The sequence below is a fragment of the Lepisosteus platostomus genome, chromosome 24 (genome assembly GCF_059453375.1).
Source record: "Lepisosteus platostomus isolate fLepPlt1 chromosome 24, fLepPlt1.hap1, whole genome shotgun sequence".
Taxonomy (NCBI): Eukaryota; Metazoa; Chordata; class Actinopteri; order Semionotiformes; family Lepisosteidae; genus Lepisosteus; species Lepisosteus platostomus.
In genome coordinates, this window is record NC_142634.1 from 17,250,986 (window position 1) to 17,272,006 (window position 21,021).

Here is a 21,021-nt window from a genome sequence, read left to right on the forward strand (position 1 = left end):
CAGCTAGCCGAAGGGCACAGTGACGTTTGGACGTGTGTGTAATTAAAGTGGGATGACGTCACGGTGTGGCGTATTGTACTGTCCGCGGCCGATAACAGATCTGTCGCAGACGATATTCAGATACGTACAGGAAAAACAAGCCGGGAGACGTGGGCTGACCAAGTGCAACAAGGCTATGGTCGGTTGTTTTGGTGTATCGGAAATCTGCATCTACATAATTGACAAATTCTCATGATGGTTGTTCAGCACATCTCTCTTTGTGTGCAGAATTTCAGAATGCCTCAGGAAACGGGAAAAAAGTCACACCGAAAATCACCCTTGCATATTCCTGTGTCCTGCTACTAGAACAGTTTTTTTCTGTGCATCTGTTCTGGTCATGTGGTGCTTAATACAGGCCTTGTACCAGACAGACTTAACTTTAATGAAGTTAAGTCTTTTCTTGTGACCTTACAGTTATTGCTGCCGTTGTTCAAGAATTGTAATGGTATTAAAAGGGAAACTGCCTTCAACTCTGCTGCTACACATCTACATTAAAGAGCTATGCAAATGGATCAGACTTCATGGTGGAACGAAGATAGTTTTTGTAGTGTTCTGTTCATCACTTTTGTGCGATAGATCAAAGAATGAAATTCACAGGGCACACAAGTGCTTGGCCAAAAATGATGGAGGAAATAACTAAAAGTGCTGCATTCTGTGGTCAAACAACATAAGTGGGGCTTGAATTTTCCCATTTACGTGTTTGCTGGTTCGACGTGCATTTCTCTTGTGCTTGATCAATTTTGGCTTCTGAGTGGGAGCAGGAGTTGGGTGAAGATGGGGTGATCAGGTCAGCACGGTCCATCATTAGACTACGCCTCCGCTCTATTGTAGACATTTTTACAACTCGCTCTCTCAGAAGTCTGGAGGAATCGCTAAGGATGACAGTCATCCTGGTTTCTCATTTTTCTCCCCCTTCCCTCTGGTCAGCATTATAGGAGCATAAAGGCACGAACTTCCAGATTTCATTCCTACAAACTGTCAGATTACTGAACTCTACCCCCACCGCTGGCTCACGCTGATGTTTTTTTTTTAATTGTGTTATTTAACTTGTTGTTCCTGCTGCTGTTTAGTGTTTATATTTTTGGTGCTTCCTTTTACGTCTTTGTATTGGAGGGTACATGCAAATAAGCACTTCATTGCACTTGTGCGTATGACGAGAAACTGAACTGAAAGCTACTGTCTCTTTAAGGATTTAGAGCTCCGTGTTTGTACTCCACCTTCTCATTTAATCGGTCTGAAAGACAGAGTATCATTCTGCTCTTGTGACAAGTGAGCTCAAATAGAGTTGAACGTCATTGAAAACAGCGAAAAAGGTAACAACGTTATTTTACCTCCATCGTTTTTGCATAATGCCTTATTATTACAGCAAACTCGTTTCGGCGGCGAAGGTAACATTTGAGTCCGACCTGGAGATGTGACACACCGTTGGAAAAGAACAGGTTTTCATCTCATGAATACAACGCAAAGCTAAAATATGAGAAAAGAGAAGCAGAAAAACGCAAAAGCGAATATGTAGTGTCTTTGTTTTTACTGCGGTAAGCGGAGTGCGTTTCCATTTTCTTTTAAATTTTTAATGATGATGAACCTCCCCTCTCAGCAGCACGCACACGTTTCCTAATCCCAGAAACCGAATCTGAGTAATGGGCACAAATGTTTTTAATGCGCTATACAAAAAATCCGGCGACTGCTTGAATGTAATGTGCTGTAGCATCATCTTTTTTTGCCTTCTGTCCAGCGCGGCGTGGCAGTGTCACATCAGGGATCCTACAAGGTGTGAGAAAGGTGGGCCAGGTGGCGCTCTTTGTCCAGTCCTTGCTCATACAGTACACAGCTCGTCCTCTCTCCGGGCACGGTGCGCCGCCGAGTCTTGAGCTGCGAGTCCTGAAGAGAGCCGCAGGCCGCCCTCCGGGAAGGGCCAGTTAACGCTGCATGTCGTGACTACAGGTCGGCGTGGTCGCGCCGCCAGTTTTACTGTGCTCGCAGGCGTCCTGTAGGGGAGTCATTTCATGCGCCCCGACGATCCTGTCGTTAGCCGGAAAAGAATGTCAGAATAATATTTGTATTTCGTCTTGGGGAAAATCGGTAAACCATGAAACATAGTACAGAGTGGTGTACATTCGTGGCATTACATAATATTTTAGGTTAGCCAGGTAATGCCAGGTAAATTATTTTGACATAATCTTCACAATGGTGCAACTTGCTTCAGGGAAACTGTTTTTTTTACCCATAGCATTCCAAAGGCCTTTTAATGGAAGTTTGCTGTCTTGGAAGACTTCCGCCTCAGGAGTGTGGAGTGTGATTCTCCCCAGGTTTCTGTGGGTATCTTCTTGCTGCTCCATGTTCCTCCCACATTCCACAAAATACACTGGTTGGTTCATTGGCCTGTGGGAGACCTGGCCCTGGTGTGAGTGTGTGTGTCTGTGTGTGTCTGTGTGCGCCCTGTGATGGACCTGCGTCCCAGTCGGGCCGTACCCTGCCTTGTGCCTGTCCCTCACTGGGATAGCCTCCCCCACAACTTCAGACTGGAAGACTGGAAACGGGGGAAACGGGTGGATGAGCAGTGGTGGTAACTGGTGTCTAATGGTTTGCATTATAGTGGGGCAGCAGGGTTTTTTCAGCTGCAGTGCATCTTGTGTTGCTTGAGCACTCCGTGATGATTTGTGCAGTGACAGCTCTATGATATCAAAATCTCTCTTGGAGAATAGCAGTGTTTCAAAGGCCATGGTACATAAAGGTAGATGTGTTTTGTTTCAAGCAGAATAAGAAAAAAAAGTGAGAAAGGAAACAGAGAGATAGCTTGTGATTATAGGGCATTAAACACAGGAATGTGACATGATACAATTTTCTAACATCTTCAATGACATTGTTGTTGCCTTGAAACTTTGCTCGGTGCCTTTTCAGGGTACAGTAGTTGTTTTCTTTTAGAAATGATGATGTGCAATGTGATAAGCACATTATAATCTCAGTTTTAAGGGAATATAATAGTGACCCAATTCTAAAGCCTGATTTGACACACATTGTAGTGGACATTTATGAACTTTTTCATTCAACTGCAATGGTAGATAATGTAATTAATGAAGTAATTTCCTGTGGTACTAATGGATTTCATTTAGAGAGCATATAATGTATCTTCTGAGCTGGATGGAGCAGTAAGAAGATACATTATCCATCCATGAGTCTGTCTCACTGCTGTAGCCACAGGTGGCTGGTTATCAGCACAACTAGGACAAGCAGGTTCTAAGGTTTCTGTGAAGCAGCCAACTATGAATGCTTACCAAATGGATGCGTTATCATACTTGCTAATATCCTTCTAAACTTTAAGTCTCTAATCCTTCAGAGACTTTAAGGTCTCTGGGTGACCCAGTCTGTAATGGACTGGTGTCCAGAGTGCTCCCTGCCTTGTACCTGTTGCTTGCCACATAGGCTCCAGCTCTCCTGCAGCCCTGTATTGGATAACGCACTTAGGAAATGGATGGGTGGTCCAGTGGGAACTGAGCCTGGTTTTCTAGTATTGGGGTTCCCATCCCTGTCCTGACCTATCCCCACCCTTCACCCTTTCTGATGACATCATGCTACAGTGTGGTCACACAGCTGTCTGTAAGTGACCTGGATCTTCCTTAAACCCTTCGTGTGTCAGCAGAAGGGCCCTCTTGTTTTTGTATGGTTCTAGAAAACAGATCGCAGTGGCTCAGCCCAATCTAGGAAATATCTGCTTAGCTCAGACTAAGTAATGCCAATATCTCAGCATTTGGAGGGAGTTTATGATTTGCATTTTTTATTGCCATTTAAAAGCTCAATACAGATTTAAACTTGCAACTTTATATGTTGTTTTTAATAGGGACAGTGTACATTGTGGAAGCCAAAGACCCACCCCTGTTAATCACTCTATCAACAATTTTATTGATTAAGAGTCTCTTTCAGTAAAATATACTGCAGAGAAGCACTATTTTCTCTGCCTTTGCAGCAATGAGGGCACCAGGACTGGCTCTCTGCCCTGATCTTTCTCCATCAAAGGGCTGGGCTACAAGAGAATACTGATACCATCAAAACACAAGAGAAGAGACAGATATCAGAATATCTCCAGTCTGCAGTCAAATTGCTGCAAATGTGCATGAAAGCACTCTTTGTTCCAAAAGGCAGATCTGTATTGTGCAAATGACTCTGTTATCTTTTGATGGAAGGCTCTCATCTTCTCTGTGGTTTATTTCCTTCAGACAAATGTCCTTACCCAAGAGGGCACCTTGCAATAGTAATTACGTTTGGGGGGTTGAAGGTTGAGTAGACTCTGCCATTGCTGTTCCTGAACAAGGTGCTTTATTCAGATTCCTCTAGCTCTAACAGCTGTATTACTGGGAACCAACATCGCTGGTGTAACCCATCCGGTTAAAAAGGGGGGTGACTAACCCCTAAAAGCACTAACCCTAAAGCAGGAGAACGTGGCAGGAACCCATGGTTGTGTGAGCTCTCTGTGGAGTATACCAAAACACAGATCAGTCATATAATCACGTTAGTCTAGACTGTTCTCAACCACAAATTCAGCTTGCTTTTCAAAGACTTCATTTTGTATTCTTTTCCAATCAGAATAGCAAATGTATACAAGCAAGAAACCATTAAAAAGAAACAAGCCTTTGGGATAATGCCTTTAAACATTGATATCAGTCAGCTTCATAGGCAAAAGGGGGAGACAAGTTATTATGATACATTTATTTTATTCTGGAAATGCAACTCCTGTTAAGAGATAAGTGGTGAAGATTAAATATTTTATTTGCAAATGTGTATGTTAAATTTGAATGTTTCACTTCCTGCTCACCAGTTTCATTGATGTTCAGGAGGAATATGTACTGTAGCTGGAGATAAGGTCCTGTGTTTCCCAGAGGGCCAGTTAGGATTATCATGTTCATGGCTTTTTTAGAAAACATTCTCTAGCATGACCAGAGTACAGCAGCACAAATGGTTCTTCACTACAAGTGTATCCATGTAGCTTCATGACTGCAAAGCAGTGCTTTGACCCCCACCTTCTCCAGTATTAGCTCTTTCTTGCCTGCCTCCACTGCCTTCAGGGTGAGTGAGCGCAAAAGAAAACTCCAGGAAGCCTTTGGATTTAGTCAGGACCTAAAACTCATGTCTCAGGTCCCTGCAGTGAGATTCTCATGTGTTCCTTGTTCTTCTGTTTTGTGCCAGGTGAAGATCACGATGGCGTGGATCTGAGCCCAGAGTGTGGAAGTTCCCCTTGCCTGTGGGTTGCCGGATCTCCTTGGCTGGTGCACGTCACCCTGAGAAGCAGAACCATGGTGAGCCCATTTCGGATCTGCGCCCCGGCGGTACGCTTCTGTCAGAAGCTGAACCGGCTCAAGACCTTGGAGGATGACATGATGGAGACCTCCCTGAAGAGGTGCCTGTCCACTGTGGATCTGGCCCTGCTGGGGGTTGGGGGCATGGTGGGCTCGGGCCTGTATGTCCTGACTGGCACTGTGGCCAAAGATACTGCCGGGCCGGCTGTGGTCATCTCCTTCCTCATTGCTGGCATAGCCTCCTTGATGGCCGCCCTGTGCTATGCTGAGTTTGGTGCCCGGGTGCCAAAGACTGGATCTGCTTACATGTTCACCTACGTGTCTGTGGGCGAGATATGGGCCTTTTTGATTGGCTGGAACGTGGTTTTAGAGTACATGATTGGAGGAGCCGCTGTGGCACGGGCCTGGAGTGGCTACCTGGACTCCATTTTCAATCACACCATTAAGAACTTCACAGAGACCCATATTGTACACTGGAACGTGCCCTTCATCGCCCACTATCCCGACCTCTTGGCAGCTGGCATTCTCCTTGTGGCCACCTGCTTCATCTCCTTTGGCGCCAAAGTCTCCTCGTGGCTCAACCACATCTTCTCGGCTATCAGCATGGCCGTCATCGTTTTCATCCTCATCTTTGGCTTCATCCTGGCCGAGCCGGCCAACTGGAGCAAGAAGGAGGGTGGTTTTGCTCCTTTTGGCATTTCAGGGATCATGGCTGGCACGGCAACCTGCTTCTACGCCTTTGTTGGGTTTGACGTGATTGCCGCCTCGAGCGAAGAGGCGAAGAACCCGCAGAAGGCCATCCCCATAGCAACGGCGGTGTCACTGGTCCTGGCAGCTTCCGCCTACATCCTGGTCTCGATGGTTCTCACCCTGATGGTGCCCTGGCACTCCCTGAACGCCGACTCTGCCCTGTCTGACGCCTTCTACCGGCGGGGGTACAACTGGGCGGGCTTCATTGTGGCCATCGGGTCAATCTGTGGTAAGTGTGGCAATGTATGATACCACAGTGTCCTCTAGTTTCATTTGGCTTAACAGGATTCGTTATTTGCTAAATTAGTGCAAAATGGCCTGAAATCTAGTTCTGTACGTGTCAGTTTTTCTTCCAATCAGAGCGACAGGACAGTGACTCTTTATTTCAATCACTTACATCTTCAATGTTGAAGAGCATCCTGTACCTAAAGTTAACATTTTAATAAAAAATCTTTATCTTGCATTTTTGCTCTCGAGTATTGTCTTGAACTTGACAGTAAAGTAGGATTTACTCCACTGTCACAAGACAGTAACATTTCAGAATTAAGGAATCCATTTGATTTTTTACTGTAGTTCTGATGATTTTATATTAACTTGTGTCGATGATGCTACAAACTCTTTATACCAGCTTTCTGGCTTTATAGTGACTGAAAATAGTTCTTTGAATATTCAGAACTATTAAAAGTTCTTGCAAAATGTCAGGGTGACCTGGTGGTATAGTGGTCAGCGTTGCTACCTTGCAGCACTGGGGCCCTGGGTTTAGTTCCAGACCTGGGGTGCTGTCTGCATGGAGTTTGTATCTGTGTGTTCTCCCTGTGTTTATGTGGGTTTCCTCCTGGTGCTCCAGTTTCTTCCCACAGTCCAAAAACATACAGCACTGGTAGCATAACTGGCTTCTGAGGAATTTGGTCCTGGTGTCTGTGCCCAATGAACCCACCGGCGTCCTGTACAGCGCGCACCCTGCCTTGCTCCCATTGCTTGCTGGGATAGATTCTGGCTCCCCTGCAACCTTGAATTGGGTGAAGCCGTTAGAAAATGAATGAATGGATGGATAAATGCAATACATGAAGTTAAACAAAAAGCGTGATATTGTAGTCACAAGTAACACCAGATCAGTTTTGTGCTCTTTTCATTGATACTGTATATCCTCTCCGAACTGATCCACTTTGACACATGACATGGGGTAGCGCTAACTATGCACCTCTCCTTTCTCCACCTAGCCATGAACACAGTCCTTCTCAGCAATCTCTTCTCCCTCCCCCGCATCATCTATGCCATGGCAGAAGATGGCCTCTTCTTCCAGATCTTCTCCAGGGTCAACCCTGTGACGAAGGTGCCTGTGATCGCCATTGTGGTGTTTGGGATGCTCATGGCGTTGCTGGCACTCATCTTCGACCTGGAAGCACTAGTCCAGTTTCTGTCCATCGGGACTCTTTTGGCCTACACCTTTGTGGCAGCCAGCGTGATCGTGCTGAGGTTTCAGCCTGAGAAAACCAGCTCCTCTTCCACCTGCAGCTCGGGCACCAACCCAGAAGCCACAACGTCCGAGTCCCACCCCTCAGCCCAGGACAGCGGGGAGCTAAAAGAGTACGAATCCTTCTCTGACAAGCTGCAGCTGGTGGAAATACAGAAGAAGGCCAAGGAGCGCAAAGAACCTGGGCAGCTGAAGGCAGCCTTTGAACCTTACCTGAAGTTCCTTAGCAACTTTGAACCGGGGGAGGTGGTGGCCTTCTCAGTCCTGGCTCTGATGGTGTGCACATTGTGCCTATGTGCCGTTCTGGTTTTTGGCAACAGCCACCTGGATCTGCCCATCTGGAGCTTCTCCATGCTAGTCATCATCTTCGGGTTAGGTTTCCTCACCAGCCTGGCTCTAATCTGGGTCCACGAGCCACAACACAACACAAAGACGTTCCAGGTAGGCTATTTTATTATTTTAAAACTTTGGGAGAGATAGTGAAGTTACTAAAAATAAAGGTGTTTAGAATTCTTTCTGTGCTCAGCTTCTCATCATCTTTAAGGGATAGTGAGACTCTGCTCAGAGCTGATACTTACATGTATTTGATTTAATTGAAGAGAGATTAAGCTGTTAATCTGCCTTTAATAAATTGATATACTTATGTATTTTTATTTGAGGCAACACTTGCTGCAGGGACATCACTGATCCGCTCTGTGCCCTGTGGTTTTAGGAGATATAGTGGTACAGCTACTGTTTCATAACCACAGCTCAAGGTTTACAGGGACACAGTGCATCAAGGTTAGAGATTATCGCTGACCGGTGTTTCTTGTCTGTCTGCTTTAAGTAAGATTATTTTTAAGTCTCCACAGACATCTAGGCCTCCTCACAGTCCTTCATTCTGGACATCCAGCCATATGTGACTGTCGGTGCGGGAATTGTGCCATTCTCATTTTAGATTCTGTAGTGTGATTTATTGCAACAATTTACTTGTTTTTGGTGAGAAGAAAACAGAAACTCTTACTGAGATTATAACAAGCAAGCCAGATGGTCAATACAGGAGCCCAGAACTGGATTTTTGAATTTGGGCCTTAGTATGCAATATCAAAGTGTGAGCTTTTTTCTGGTTATTCATGCAAGAATAAAATGTGGGTCATTTAAACTGAGGTGGGGAAATATTCAGCTCCCCTCTGAAATGCAGGAGTTTTGCTTGGTTTGGTTATGAGGGGGACCATGAGCAGTGCATTCTTCTGGACAATACCAACAAACGCCAGAAGGCAGTAACCCAGAGGGATGTTCTTTAATGGACCCTGGCAGTGTGACCCCCAGTCTAGGCTTCTCTTACTCTGATCCTTGTACTCCATGCCACGGTTTTTACACAGCCTGCTCTTTAATTGTTTACTTGCAAGTGATAATAGCTATGTAGTTAACAAAGGTGCTGGCTTTAGAAGAGAGCTGGGCTGGACTGGTCGGAAGAGCAGGTTTTCGACTACCCCTGGTGTAGGGGTGTGCTGGACACTGTAACTCTTCAAACCCAGATCACAACGAGCCAGAATGACGTTGATTTGCACCAGTTGTAAAAATGGCTAATTAACTTCATACGTTTGTGACTTCTCAGGCCTCGGGTTGGTTCTCCCAAAGCTTCCACAATTTGACTAGCACTTTGTTTTTCTAGCTCTCCCTTTTCACTGGAGTTGTAAAGTAAAATGTGTTGGCAGATAAAGAGATACGAATATATTATTTGCATCTGGTGTGCTTTTTTCTTTCTGGGAGATACACAAGCACATTAAGTAGAGAGGAGATTCAGAAAGTAAAAAAGCAGACATTAAAACATGTCAAGAGAAACACTGAGCATGGTGATCGAGGACCAGTGTCATCACAACTTTAACTCACCACAGCCGGTCTGCAGCTAGCAGATGAAAGTGAAATGGAGAGATCACAGTGTAAAAGTACGTCAAAGCAAACATAAGCAGGATTACAACACTTAGCATTTAGTGCTAGCATTAGTTACCATTGATTATTGTGGAGGTTCAAGTGGGGAGCTTTGCCAGTGTGTGCTGGCTGTATTTCAGCTTTTGACACCAGAGGAAGGCCCAACAGCCAAAATGTTGTGTTTCATCTTTTAACTTTCCTCTATGCGAATGGCATTAAGCTTGTTCCATTGATTACTGTGAGATGCTGTCCAAGTTTTAAAATTGTTTTGCTGGCAACATGGTGACTTTTGAAGTTTTTTTTGGCCTTCTTTAGTAGTCCCCAGACTGGAAGAATAATGGAGGTTTTAAAAATAGAATCGGTATTTGTTTCATAAACACCAGTAACTTGTCAGACTGTTTGAGAGCTATAGTTCTGTGTATAGACTGATTAGATTAAAGTCTAGGAGCTTGTTCATGTGAGAATGAACAAATAAACTCCATAGTTAAACTACTGTAGGATGTCATAAAGACCTTTTTATTTATCAATGAACCCAGCCCAGCTACTACTAAAGTACTTGCATCACAAGACACGTGTAATCAAGGCAATGTCAACAGGCTCTTAGGCTGATCGTCTGTAGTGCCTGTAGCTGTATGTTCATGGATGTCTGTCCTGCCTTTTCTCCTCAGGTGCCCTTAGTGCCCTTGATTCCTGGCTTGAGTATCTTGCTGAACGTGTTCCTCATGCTGAAGCTCAGCCCCATGACTTGGATCCGGTTCTCCGTCTGGCTGGCTGTGGGTAAGAGTGACTCAGAGTCGGTTTAGTGAGGCAGAAAAGCCACGCTGTGCTGCATGGAAGGCCACCTGGTCAGAATTGTTTTTTCTATAAATTTACATCTGGACTAACGAAGGTATCCTCTCTTGGTTATAAATTAATCCTCTTCTTGTTATCTTCTCGACTTTCAGGGGCAACATGCCTGCTTATCCAAAAGGCAATAGAAAGCCCTCCGTTTGTATTGTAGAGGGTTAAACAGTGAAATGTAATATCACTGGAGAGGCAAGAGATAAGTGCGTGACTGATAGAGTGCTGTCTGTGCAGTTGTGCCAGTTTGCAAGCTGTTGAGCTTAATATGAATAGCAGCTCTGCAAACAGGCACACCCTTTAAAGCAATCAAGGTCAGGGGCTCAGCAGGAAAGAGGAGGCCAGGCCTCTGTGGGCAAAGCTTAGTAGTGCTGGATCTGTGAATCCTCTGCATCACTGTCTGTGACTGCAGTGGAATGGCCTAGTGCAATATACTGGTAATATATACTACAGTATATAGTGCAATGTATAAGTTAGATCTTTTTATAGTGCAATACACTAGTAACTAGCAAGTAATGCAATTATTTTCCCACTGTTACCTTTTCTTTTTCAAAAGAGCATAAGAGAATTTTGCATAAAACAAAAATAGAAAATAATTTTAAAAATCTCTCATTCACTCCAAAACTCTTGGCCTGTGGTAACCTTGCCACTTGTTGCTTGTTTTATAAGAACACAATCAATGTTTTTTGAACTTTCGAAAGGGCAGAGTGGACAGGTGTCTCTGAGCTCTGAGCTCTTCCTCACTGGGTGGGTGTCCATGGTGATTTTGAGTTCAAAGTTGGTGAATCCATTTGTGCTTAAATATTGGTGCTTCAGCCAGTTTTACTTTAGAAAGAGTAAACCACACAACAGATATCAATGGATTAGAAATCAAACAGATCTCCCACATATTTTATTTTAACAAATGTGTTGTTGTTAATGCATATTGATTGTATAGAGCTGTTGCGCCCGCTGGTTGAAAATGATTTAACTGTGGCGAATACTGTACCTATGAAAATTATAACAGAACACCTTGACCTGAGGGCCTGCAGGTGTCACTGCGATTGTGCTGAAGGGGAAGCAAAGCCAGTGTTATGATGTCATTTGTTATAGCCGCACAGGCTTGTCTATGGAAACGTATTCAAATTAAGGAACAAGTAATAGGTTTATTCCATGCTGAAAAAAAGAAGAAAGAAAACGCAACGTTTCGGCTGTGGAGCCTTCTTCAGTATTCAGATTAAGTCACGGGCTGGACGCAGTGCCGGTGAAGCGGGGGCCGAGCGGCGTGCGGTCTTGGGGGCCGCAGCAGCTGTCTGACTGTGTGTGTCCGCAGGGCTGGTGGTCTACTTCGGCTACGGCATCTGGCACAGCAAGGAGAACCTGCGGGAGTCCAAGCCGCGCGACGTCTGCGCCCGCTACGTGGTGCTGCCCAGCGGCAGCCTGGTAGAGACTGTGCAGGCCGTGCAGCCAGACCCCCAGGAGCCCAGCAGGCAGATATCCCCCTCGGAGGAGGAGCGGGGCAAGAGATGAAGCCCCCGGAGGCCCCTGACCCCCAGCCGATGCCTTCAGGCACCTTCTTTCTCTTCCTGTTCTTCATCCTGTTCTGTACCAGTAGGGGGCAGTGCTGTGCCTGTCCAGCTGGGCACGGGCACTGTTCTCGCTGAGTGCGCTGGGGTCGTGCGGCCTCATGCTTCTTGTGTGCTGGTGAGCTTGCCAGTCGTCTATATCATGGACAGGGCTTTATCTGTTGTTTTCTGTGCTTCATTGTTCTGTCATTTTCCTTTCCTGTATCTTCCTTGGGTCTCTTGCTCAATCCTGGTATCCTAGATACTCTTTAGATTCCAGTGTCCTTTCTCTTTAAACCACGTCCGTGACTGTTTCACAAGTGAATGTGGGTGGGCTTTGTTAAATGATGGATTGTCCATCCTTGCTGGTCATATCTGGGACAAGGCGCCTTATTCTGTTTTTGTCAGTAATACATTTTCAGCTGCAGGGCCGGCAGCTTGGTCATAAGGGACAGGGTGTAAAAAAGTTTTTTCTTATTGTGTGCAAACCTCATTACGCAGATACTCATATTTGATGTCCAAGGGATTTTGACTCTCTTCCAGGCCAGTTCACTTTGGCTCTGAAATGACATGGCAGACCTGGGCCTGAACCAGCACAGCAAAAGGCAATTGCAGCAAAAGACGCTTATTGTTTTGGGGAAAATATATCAAGACAAAGGTCAGTTTTAAGTGAATTAAACTGACTTTAAGGATTAAAGGATTGGACTTTAAAGATTGGAATTTGTAAAAGTATCTTTGGAAAACTGGACTCCTGGACCCTGTTAATATTTGTTTTTGACAATATTTTCACTTCAAAAGGTTGAAAACTGAATGATACAATTTAACAATGACTCAGATTGAGAAGGACTAGGTCCTCTCTTCGTGTTCCTGTGACAAAGGTACATGGTGTGTGAATCCCTTTTCACCTTCTCATCCTTAAATAATGCTCCGCCAGGCCTGTCCGCTTAAACCTGGTCTGGGGTTCTAGACACGGGGGTGAAGGTACCCTGTCTTTTAATGTAAGAATGTCATGGGTATAGTTTAGCCAGCCTGAAAAGACAGAAGTCTGGTGTTCCAAAGAAGGGTGAAAGATTGGAATGATTGCGCACCAGTAGGAATCATGTGCCCAGGAATTGCAGGCAGAGGGATTCTGCAGTAACATGCAAACTATTTTTCTTCTACTTTTTAAAGCAGATCTAGACACATTCTGTTTCTTCTGTCCTCTGTCTTTGAACACAACTGCATGCTCACGATAAATCGATGTCATTTTTGAGTCAAAAAGAAAATATTGCATACATCACAGATGAGGTACAGAATAGATCTTCTGTTATTAATGTATCCTTGTGATGTTGTTCACATTTTACTGTTTGCCTTGTGCTGTGTTGTGGAAACAGCAAAAATAATTTTGTTCGACAGGCTGAAATACATGATTTATGTCAATTTACATGAAGTATACTTTACCTGTCCCTTTTGTTCACTGTGTCATAAGAACAGAAGCCAAAAGCAGAAATAAATCTAGAGCAGAAAGTGCATTTTCTGCATAGTTCTTCAGAAGAAAGCATGAGAATGAGTTTTCTGAACTTTCAACAGAAAGGCACATACTAACTGTCTGCACAGAAAGTCTCTTCACTGCACACAGTAACTGGTCACCAGCCTTCACTGTCATACTGTATGCCTCTGATATCCTGTTTTGGCCTCTTTCAATCCAATCACAGAAGAAAGAATAATGCTACTGTCCCTATGGATATTACTGATGACATGTTTTTCTTGTTGCACGTTGAAACATCAGTTTGACAAAGTGGACATTTTGGTGTAATGGTGAATACTGGGTGGGTCTCCAGAAGGCTCACATACAACGAGAGCCCTATTTGTCTTTATGATGGTGGCATCACCCCTTCCATAGAGGATGAATACCTTTATTCTGTCAATCTGTTCAAATCAATGACTGTATCTGTTGCAGAGCTTGGCTTTAAAAGTGTTGTTTACAGTACAAAAATCTACTTTTAAATCACTCTGACGAGCCATTTACAGCTTTTTATAATAACTATTTGTACGGAACTCCATTTACTACAAAATCTAAAATTGTTTTGAGACATTTGTCACATTACTGTTGGAAATAGATATATAGATGCAATATGCAAATATTGATTGTAAATTAATTAAATTATACTTCAATTTCCACAAGAAATGACAGAACTAAATCACAGAACCAAGGACAGAATTATTTTTTAGATTTGTGATTATCTATTGCAGATCAAGCTCCAGTATTCATGAAAATGGCAACATATAAATGGTAGGTTCATATGTTGTGACTGTACAGAGCAGTTGGCAAAAGAGATAAACCAGCTTTGTTTAAAAATACAGAGCATATCCTGCTGAGTTACTAACCCTAATGAGGAACAAGGTGCCAGTTCTTACTTTCAGGCCGGTAGCTGCGTCAGCATGCATAGGCCGCAAAGGAACAAGTAAGAGGTTTATTCCCTGCTGAAAAGAGAAGAAAGAAAATACAACATTTCGACCGTGGAGCCTTCTTCAGGTGTGTTCTTCACACCTGAAGAAGACTCCATGACCGAAACTTTGTGAGTTCTCACTTAGTACCTTGCAAGCTTGATTGGTATTTCGCACAACTCTGGTCGTGGGCAGCTCCAGTCCTTCAGGTTTTAAAGTGTCTTCAGTCAGCAGTTGAAAAACACTTTGAACTAATTAGGACAATGACTGGTTCCTTTAACTGTCCCTTTTGTTCATGTGGGATTTACTCCCACAGTCCAAAAACATGTTGGCAGATGAATTGGCTTCTGGGTGCAGTGGTCCTGGTGTGAGTGTGTATCTGTGTATCTGCCCTGGCTAGGGTGGAAGAGAGTCTGCTTTAATCCCGTTAGTTGCGGGGATGGGCTCCAGTTCCACCTGGATTGGAAGAAACAATTAGAAAATGGATGGATAGCTGTATTAAGTACAGTACCTGAATGCTCCTAGAGTGAAAACCTGAAAGCTCTGTGGTTCTTCAGCTCAAGGGGAGGAGGTCCCCTTGTTAGACTATTTGGGAGAGCCTGTCCAGCCTGAATCAGGATTTGCATTTTGTTGAAGTTTTACACTTGTGGTCTCAGGCTATGTCAGCTCATTCCCTTGAAGCAGTTGTTCTTCCAGAATGTGTGGAGCTTGCAAAAAGGCTGAGGATGGATTAGGTTCCAGCAGTTGTGGTTGGTGAACTGCTCGGGTTTTCTGTTTGATCCGTATGGCTTTACTGATATCCTCAGAACCAGCTTTTGCGAAAGCTGTGATTCTGCTTTCAAATTTGTTTCCCATTCACTTGCTGCTTTATGGACAGAGTTCCATGTTTTCAGTTTTTATTGATAGATTGCTGGTTTTTATCGTTGAAGACTTTCCAGTTTTACAGTCTTTCATTTCACTCAATGCATATGAGGGTATTTTCTGTGGAACACTAGCAGACGAAGTGCTTTTGCACTATTTCAGGCTAGAAGAGCTGAACTGTAAAGCTCACTGCAGAGCCAGTGTTCTGGCTGCCTCCTGTAATTTATGTGAGCCCATTGTACCGTGGTGTGGTCCAGGACACAGGGTAAGGTTCTGCTCATTTTCTTATTACACCAATGATATAATGTCTTGAAGATGAGTCTTATTAGAAAGTAGACTTTTTGAAAATGAATCCTTGTTTGTGGATACAAGAAGGTCTGTCGATGCAGTTACCGCAGACCTGTTTTAAGAGGATACCTTTTATTTTTTCGTAATGTGAAATCAGTTTAAGCACTGTTACCTGAACGGGACTTTAGTGGTGCAAGAAGGGCGTTTCTTTCCTATGTGTGAGGCGATTTGGGTTCTTGGGGATGAAAGGAGTTACATAAGTAATTTTCAGGATATTGCTGAAGAATGCATTTATATATATTTATTTAAACCATTTTCTTTAACTCCAATTCATTTTGGTGTTAGAAATGGAAAAATATGAATTCCCTATATTTTTTTAAATAACTGAAAATAGCAGAATACTGTAAACGCTTGTATTTTCTTTCTTCTGTGCAGTGTCCTTTTCTCTCTTTTGTAACTACTGTATGCTTTTCTCATTGCCTCGGTCAGCGAAAGAAAGGGCTACCTACTGGGAAGACACACTGGTGACTGAATGGAGGAATCTATCCTATCTGAAATATCCTACTTCATCTCAACTGTGCATGTCTAATATCATGGGTCAGGGGACTATTTTAGCTCTGTCATTAAAAATGTCCTGCCGAGGAGTGTGAGTGACCTCTTGTTTATAGGTGTTTTTTTGTGGATTTTGCAAATATTTTCAATACTGGGAGACACTGAACCTAGTTTCAAACTAGTGCATGAAAATGAAATGGTACAAGATAGAAATGTGCTAGTGCTCCAGTGTTCCTCCAGTGTGCCCTCCTCTTCTGTCTGCGTCACTGCTTTCCAAAGAGATCAATCTATCGTCACCACACTTTTGGCATTCCAATTGAAGAGATGACCGTTCTAAATTTTTAGTATGTGTATATACATAAAATGATAACCAATGGCCTTAATGAAGTTGTAAAAACTACTAATGCATTCCTGTATCTGACTTCTCACTTTTAAAAGGCTGCATGAAATAATGTTTTGATCATTTGGACTGTTTCTAGGAGTTGGTTGGGATGACGTCGATTGAGGAGTTTCACTGCTTTGTAACCACAGGCTAAGATGAAAGGCTCTTGATTCATCTACTCATAAAGGAACTGTTCATGAGCCCTCTTCAGACTCTATTAATTGGTCCTAATCATCTGCTCAGTAATTTTAATTGAAATTGTAACTGGTCAATTAATACACAATAGACTGGAGGTTTAAAGTCTTCTCCAGTTAGTCATGCCAGATGACTCCCAGGAATGAGAATGCAAATGTTTCATGCAGCTCTGACTGTTAAAAAGCAAAATGCCTGATCTTCATTCTCCTCCAGATTGCTTTTTAACACATTTTTGTGGATATTGTCATTTTTAAAAAGATGTTGTCTTTTTATTTCTGTATTTATTTTGGTTTTTTTTCAAAGCTTTCCAGATCTGAGGGAGTAACCTGTTCAAAAGTTCTTCTCTTTCACCTCTCTTTATGAAGTAGTGTTGATGAGAATAAAGAAATACACTATATACATGTAATACACTGTACTGTACCTGCATCACTATGGGAGATGTTTTCTATGTAGTGTGAAAGTGCAAGAGATGAAGCTACAAAATCCAGAAGTGGATTCCATGCTGTTCTGCAGGAGGTGGAAGGAGCAGTATTGGCCCTGAATGGAATGGGGTTTTTTCCAGCACATTACTGTTCCAGAATAAAGCTGGGCGCTGAAGGCAGAGCGAAGGTGATTGCTGCTAGTTGTCTCTCTCAGTTCTCTTGTACTCTCTCACCGCTCTGTCTCCTCTGTCACTGAGCACTGTTCAGCCCTCTGCTGGGACAGCTGTATGGACTGTAGGGTACCTGTGTACACCTGGGTAGGCTTCTTTCTTGTTGTATTTATTTAACAAGAGACTGTGATATTTAGTGAATAAATGTTTTGAAGCAGCACTGTGGATGTTGGGGTTTCTTTTTTGGGCAGCGTTATTTTCATATTTTCATTTTTAAAAGTCTCCTGCAAGCCAGCTCCAGAATTCGAAGAAGTACACGAGAACATGGAATCCTCACTTATGTCTTATTATGCCCCAATAAGAAACATCTTGGTGTCTCAGCTGCCATGCTGAGAGTGAGGAACTGCAGGCAGCTCCCCATCATTCACCCAGTCCACCCAGTCCACCCATTCAGTGATCACAGCACACAGGAGGTAAGCACTGAAGGGGAGGGGGGGAGGTGTGATGCCACTGATCACTGATGCCACCACTGCTTTGGGAGTAGATTTTAGATATGCAGTAAAAAAAAAGACTTGCTGTCTTCATTTCAGTTATTCATTGGATCGTAAACTCCTTTACGGGTACTTACTGCATTATTTATGAGTGTCTCACCATTGTAAGGGAATGCAGATTTCTGGAACTGAGAGATCTTTTCCATGCATCTATATTTGAACAGCTTTATCTATTAGAGGGTCGTAGGGAAGCCAAAGTCTATCCCAGCAAACAACAGGCACAAGGCGGGACACACCCTGGGCAGGACACCTGTCCTTCTGTGTACCTTTAGTGGTTTCTTGGTAGGGCCTCTCTCTAATTAGAGCACTTGAGGGATTTAGAATAATGTCTGAGATTTTAATCCTTTTGAAGACAGGAATTAGGGGAAGCCAGTTAGTTATGGAAGAATTAACCTTGTAAATTATCTAAAGTCATTTCTAATGGGGTGGTTGGAGAACTAAGACAATGTGGATAAAAAGGGTTATTCCTTGAGTAAGCTAAATTGACTGTAATAGGTCTTTAACAGGGGTTTCTGAGTACATGAAGGCATTCTTAAATGACCTCAACAAGAGGAAAGTACACTTAATATTGTATTCCAAACCTGAAAGATCAAACTGAAGACTCCTAAGGGTAAGACGAGTTACAGTAAATGTCAGCAAAAACAAAAGAGAAATAACTGAAACATGTTGCATGAAAGTCTTCAAAAGCAACTTTAGCTGTAATCATAACCTAAACAACATTGTTGGTCTCTACCAACTTTGCACACTGGTTTGGTGCAAATCCAAGAGATTCGGATATGGACAGTGGTTTCAGCTCTTTCCATTGATTCTCAGTAGGATTCAAGTCAGGCCTGGCTGAGACATTCAAGCACATTCACTTTCTCTTAAGCCACTCCAGTGCAGCTTTGGCCTCATCTATGCTCCAGTCCCTGCTGACGAGACGCGGAACTATAACCTGATTCTGAGCAACATGTGAACCACTGTCATTGCACACAGACTAATTGTATGAGTCCATTAGGCAATAATATGCTCCAAAATAATTTACATTTGTGTCAGCAAGAGGTCTGAGTATTTATGCCATCTGGACTATTTCATTTTCTATTATCTATTTACTTCTTCTTTTTTTGGTCTTGAATGTGTGGAGAAGGTTGTGTGTATACCAATATTAATTGTTACCTGAAAGAGTCATGACTGCAAATTTTAAAACAGCAAATTGTGAAAACTCTGTAAGGGTTTCAAGTGTGAATATGTTTGCAAAGTATGGTTCTATAATGTAGACACTGCTATTCTGAGTTTGTGCTACTGTATGTCATTACCAACCTCCTCTGGTGAGGAATCTTAAATACAGGCTTTTGTTGTTGTTTTAGCTGAGCTGGGAGACTTACAATGTAAAACATTTTACATTTGTATTTTACATTTCATTTGGGTATGCTTAACATCCCCTGGCTCTTGCCACAGATGACCAAGTGTATTGTTCTACGTAACGAACAGCTCTCTCTGAACTGCCTTTTGTTTGCTTCAGGGGTCAATGTTAAAAACTGGCTAAAGTGTACACAGTATATGTGCCTGATGTTCAGCTTTGTTCTTTTTGAAGACTAATAGCCTAAGTCAGAAAAATAAACCACAAATTCTCTCTGCTAATTGAAAAGAGTATGATATTTGTTTCGTGCATTGGTAAAAGCTACCCAAGCGTCTCATAATCACCTTTCCCTTGCTATGAGAGCACAGATGTCAGTTTGTCATATTATCAGGCCATGGTAATCCAGTCTCAGCCACCTCCAGTAATCACGTGTTCCTGCAGCTGGCTGAATATCAAAAGGCTTTCCAGGAACAAGGCTTTCAGAGTGAAAAGGGAAGGCAGTCATCCCTCTTGGGATGCTGCTGTGGAGAGCAATGTATTATTTAAAGGGCATACTGGCACAAAAATGAAAAAAACTCAACTGTGTAGTTAAAAGCGATGAGACGTAGTGAGTGTAGCTGACGTTTTACGAAGTTGGGAAATTTACCCAGAGCCCAAGTGCACAGTATTAAAAGGAAGAAACTAAAACAAATTGTATCTAATCTGATGAAGTGCCAGATTAAGATGGCTGCCAGGGGCACGATTGCTTTATTTAGGTATTTAAATAGGTAGTCATATAAAAAAGCAGAGTAGCATACAGGAGGCCAAGTGTCAGGGATCCGGCCAATTGTTAAAAAAACAGCATCAAGAAGAGTGTGGGCTGCAAGCCCGTCTGTCATGAAACACTGAGCCATTTTATTTACTGCTGTGTTTACAGCAAACAATTTCCCATATGAAACAGGAGTGGGCAAACAGACAGAGTATAGTCAGCAAGATAGATGACAGAGGCCTGTATTCATCATGAACTTGCTCTGCTTGTCTGTACCGTTGCCATAGTGAAACCCTTCCACCCCCACAGAGGCACACACACCTCACTGCGCTTGAAACCATAGGTGTGTTTGTCATACCCTGGCTGTCCTTGTTTCTCTGCAGTGAAAGGAGCCCTTTGTCGAGCTCACAACAGACAGCCCACCGAACGCAAACCGACCTTAATCACTCAGCAGAAAATCCATTGGGATATGAACAATCCTCTTTCCTTGTTGCAAAGGAAGCTACAAAGCTTGGTTCACAGTTATTAAGCGCGTGAATCGGTCCTAGGTTATGTCCCATTTGGGATAGGATAGATTAGACTTTTATTAGCTTTTATTTCCCTTACGATTTCTCGGCAGAGAAGTCTTCTGTCGTTTGTACTGCAACACTGCTGACGATAACAGCTAATGAATTAAATTCACACACAGGCTGCAGTTGGATGAACTTTTTAAATTATGCATGGGCATTCATTGTGCAAAAGGAGGTTTCTTTTTGAGTTGTTTTTTTCGTGTTGCCCACCCTTGTTTATTGTTTTTATTTTTTTAATTACATTTCTAAGTTCGAGTGGCACAGTGGTTAGGGATGAATGTATTTCCAAGCCTTTTTTTATATGTTGGAATGTGTTACTGCCAATGTGTGGAAATTAGCATAGAAAAGGCCCCACAATAACGATAGGAATTCCTAAAAAACAGAATGTAAAAGCCTTTTTCATATAAAACCAATGACATCCATCTACTTTTAAATCTTAAAGTATCCAAACTAAAAATTAGAGTGGGTATCAAAATTGCACTGATAGAGGAATACAAATGTCTTTGAAAATACAGTATCAGCACTAGCTTAACATTTCTCAAAATAAAGTAGTGTTTTGTAAAAAGCTGAGTGTTATGAAAGGAACTTAAAACAGAAAAGAATTTAATGTGAATTATAAAGTGTTATATGGGTCTAAATACCACAACCAGCAAACCAGACTACAGTAT

The 21,021-nt window shown here is 42.9% G+C and overlaps 1 protein-coding gene across 5 annotated transcripts; it reads left to right on the forward strand.

The window, feature by feature from the left end:
- The first annotated feature begins 107 nt into the window (after window positions 1-107).
- On the forward strand, window positions 108-17,366 carry slc7a4 (solute carrier family 7 member 4). 5 transcript variants are annotated; one of them, XM_088617752.1, is made up of 6 exons: window positions 110-1,352; window positions 1,775-1,821; window positions 5,221-6,309; window positions 7,301-7,995; window positions 10,134-10,242; window positions 11,618-17,366. In XM_088617752.1, exons 3-6 carry the CDS (start codon window positions 5,328-5,330, stop codon window positions 11,812-11,814), a joined length of 1,983 nt encoding a protein of 660 aa, XP_088473878.1. In that variant the 5' UTR covers window positions 110-1,352; window positions 1,775-1,821; window positions 5,221-5,327; the 3' UTR covers window positions 11,815-17,366. The 5 variants fall into 5 exon arrangements, 4 of the variants coding, with proteins under 4 accessions (XP_088473878.1, XP_088473877.1, XP_088473876.1 ...); XM_088617751.1 differs by lacking the exon at window positions 1,775-1,821 and adding an exon at window positions 2,270-2,354; XR_015929712.1 differs by lacking the exon at window positions 1,775-1,821 and having other exon boundaries at window positions 108-1,352; window positions 10,134-10,354; window positions 11,618-11,755.
- Window positions 17,367-21,021: the final 3,655 nt, after the last annotated feature.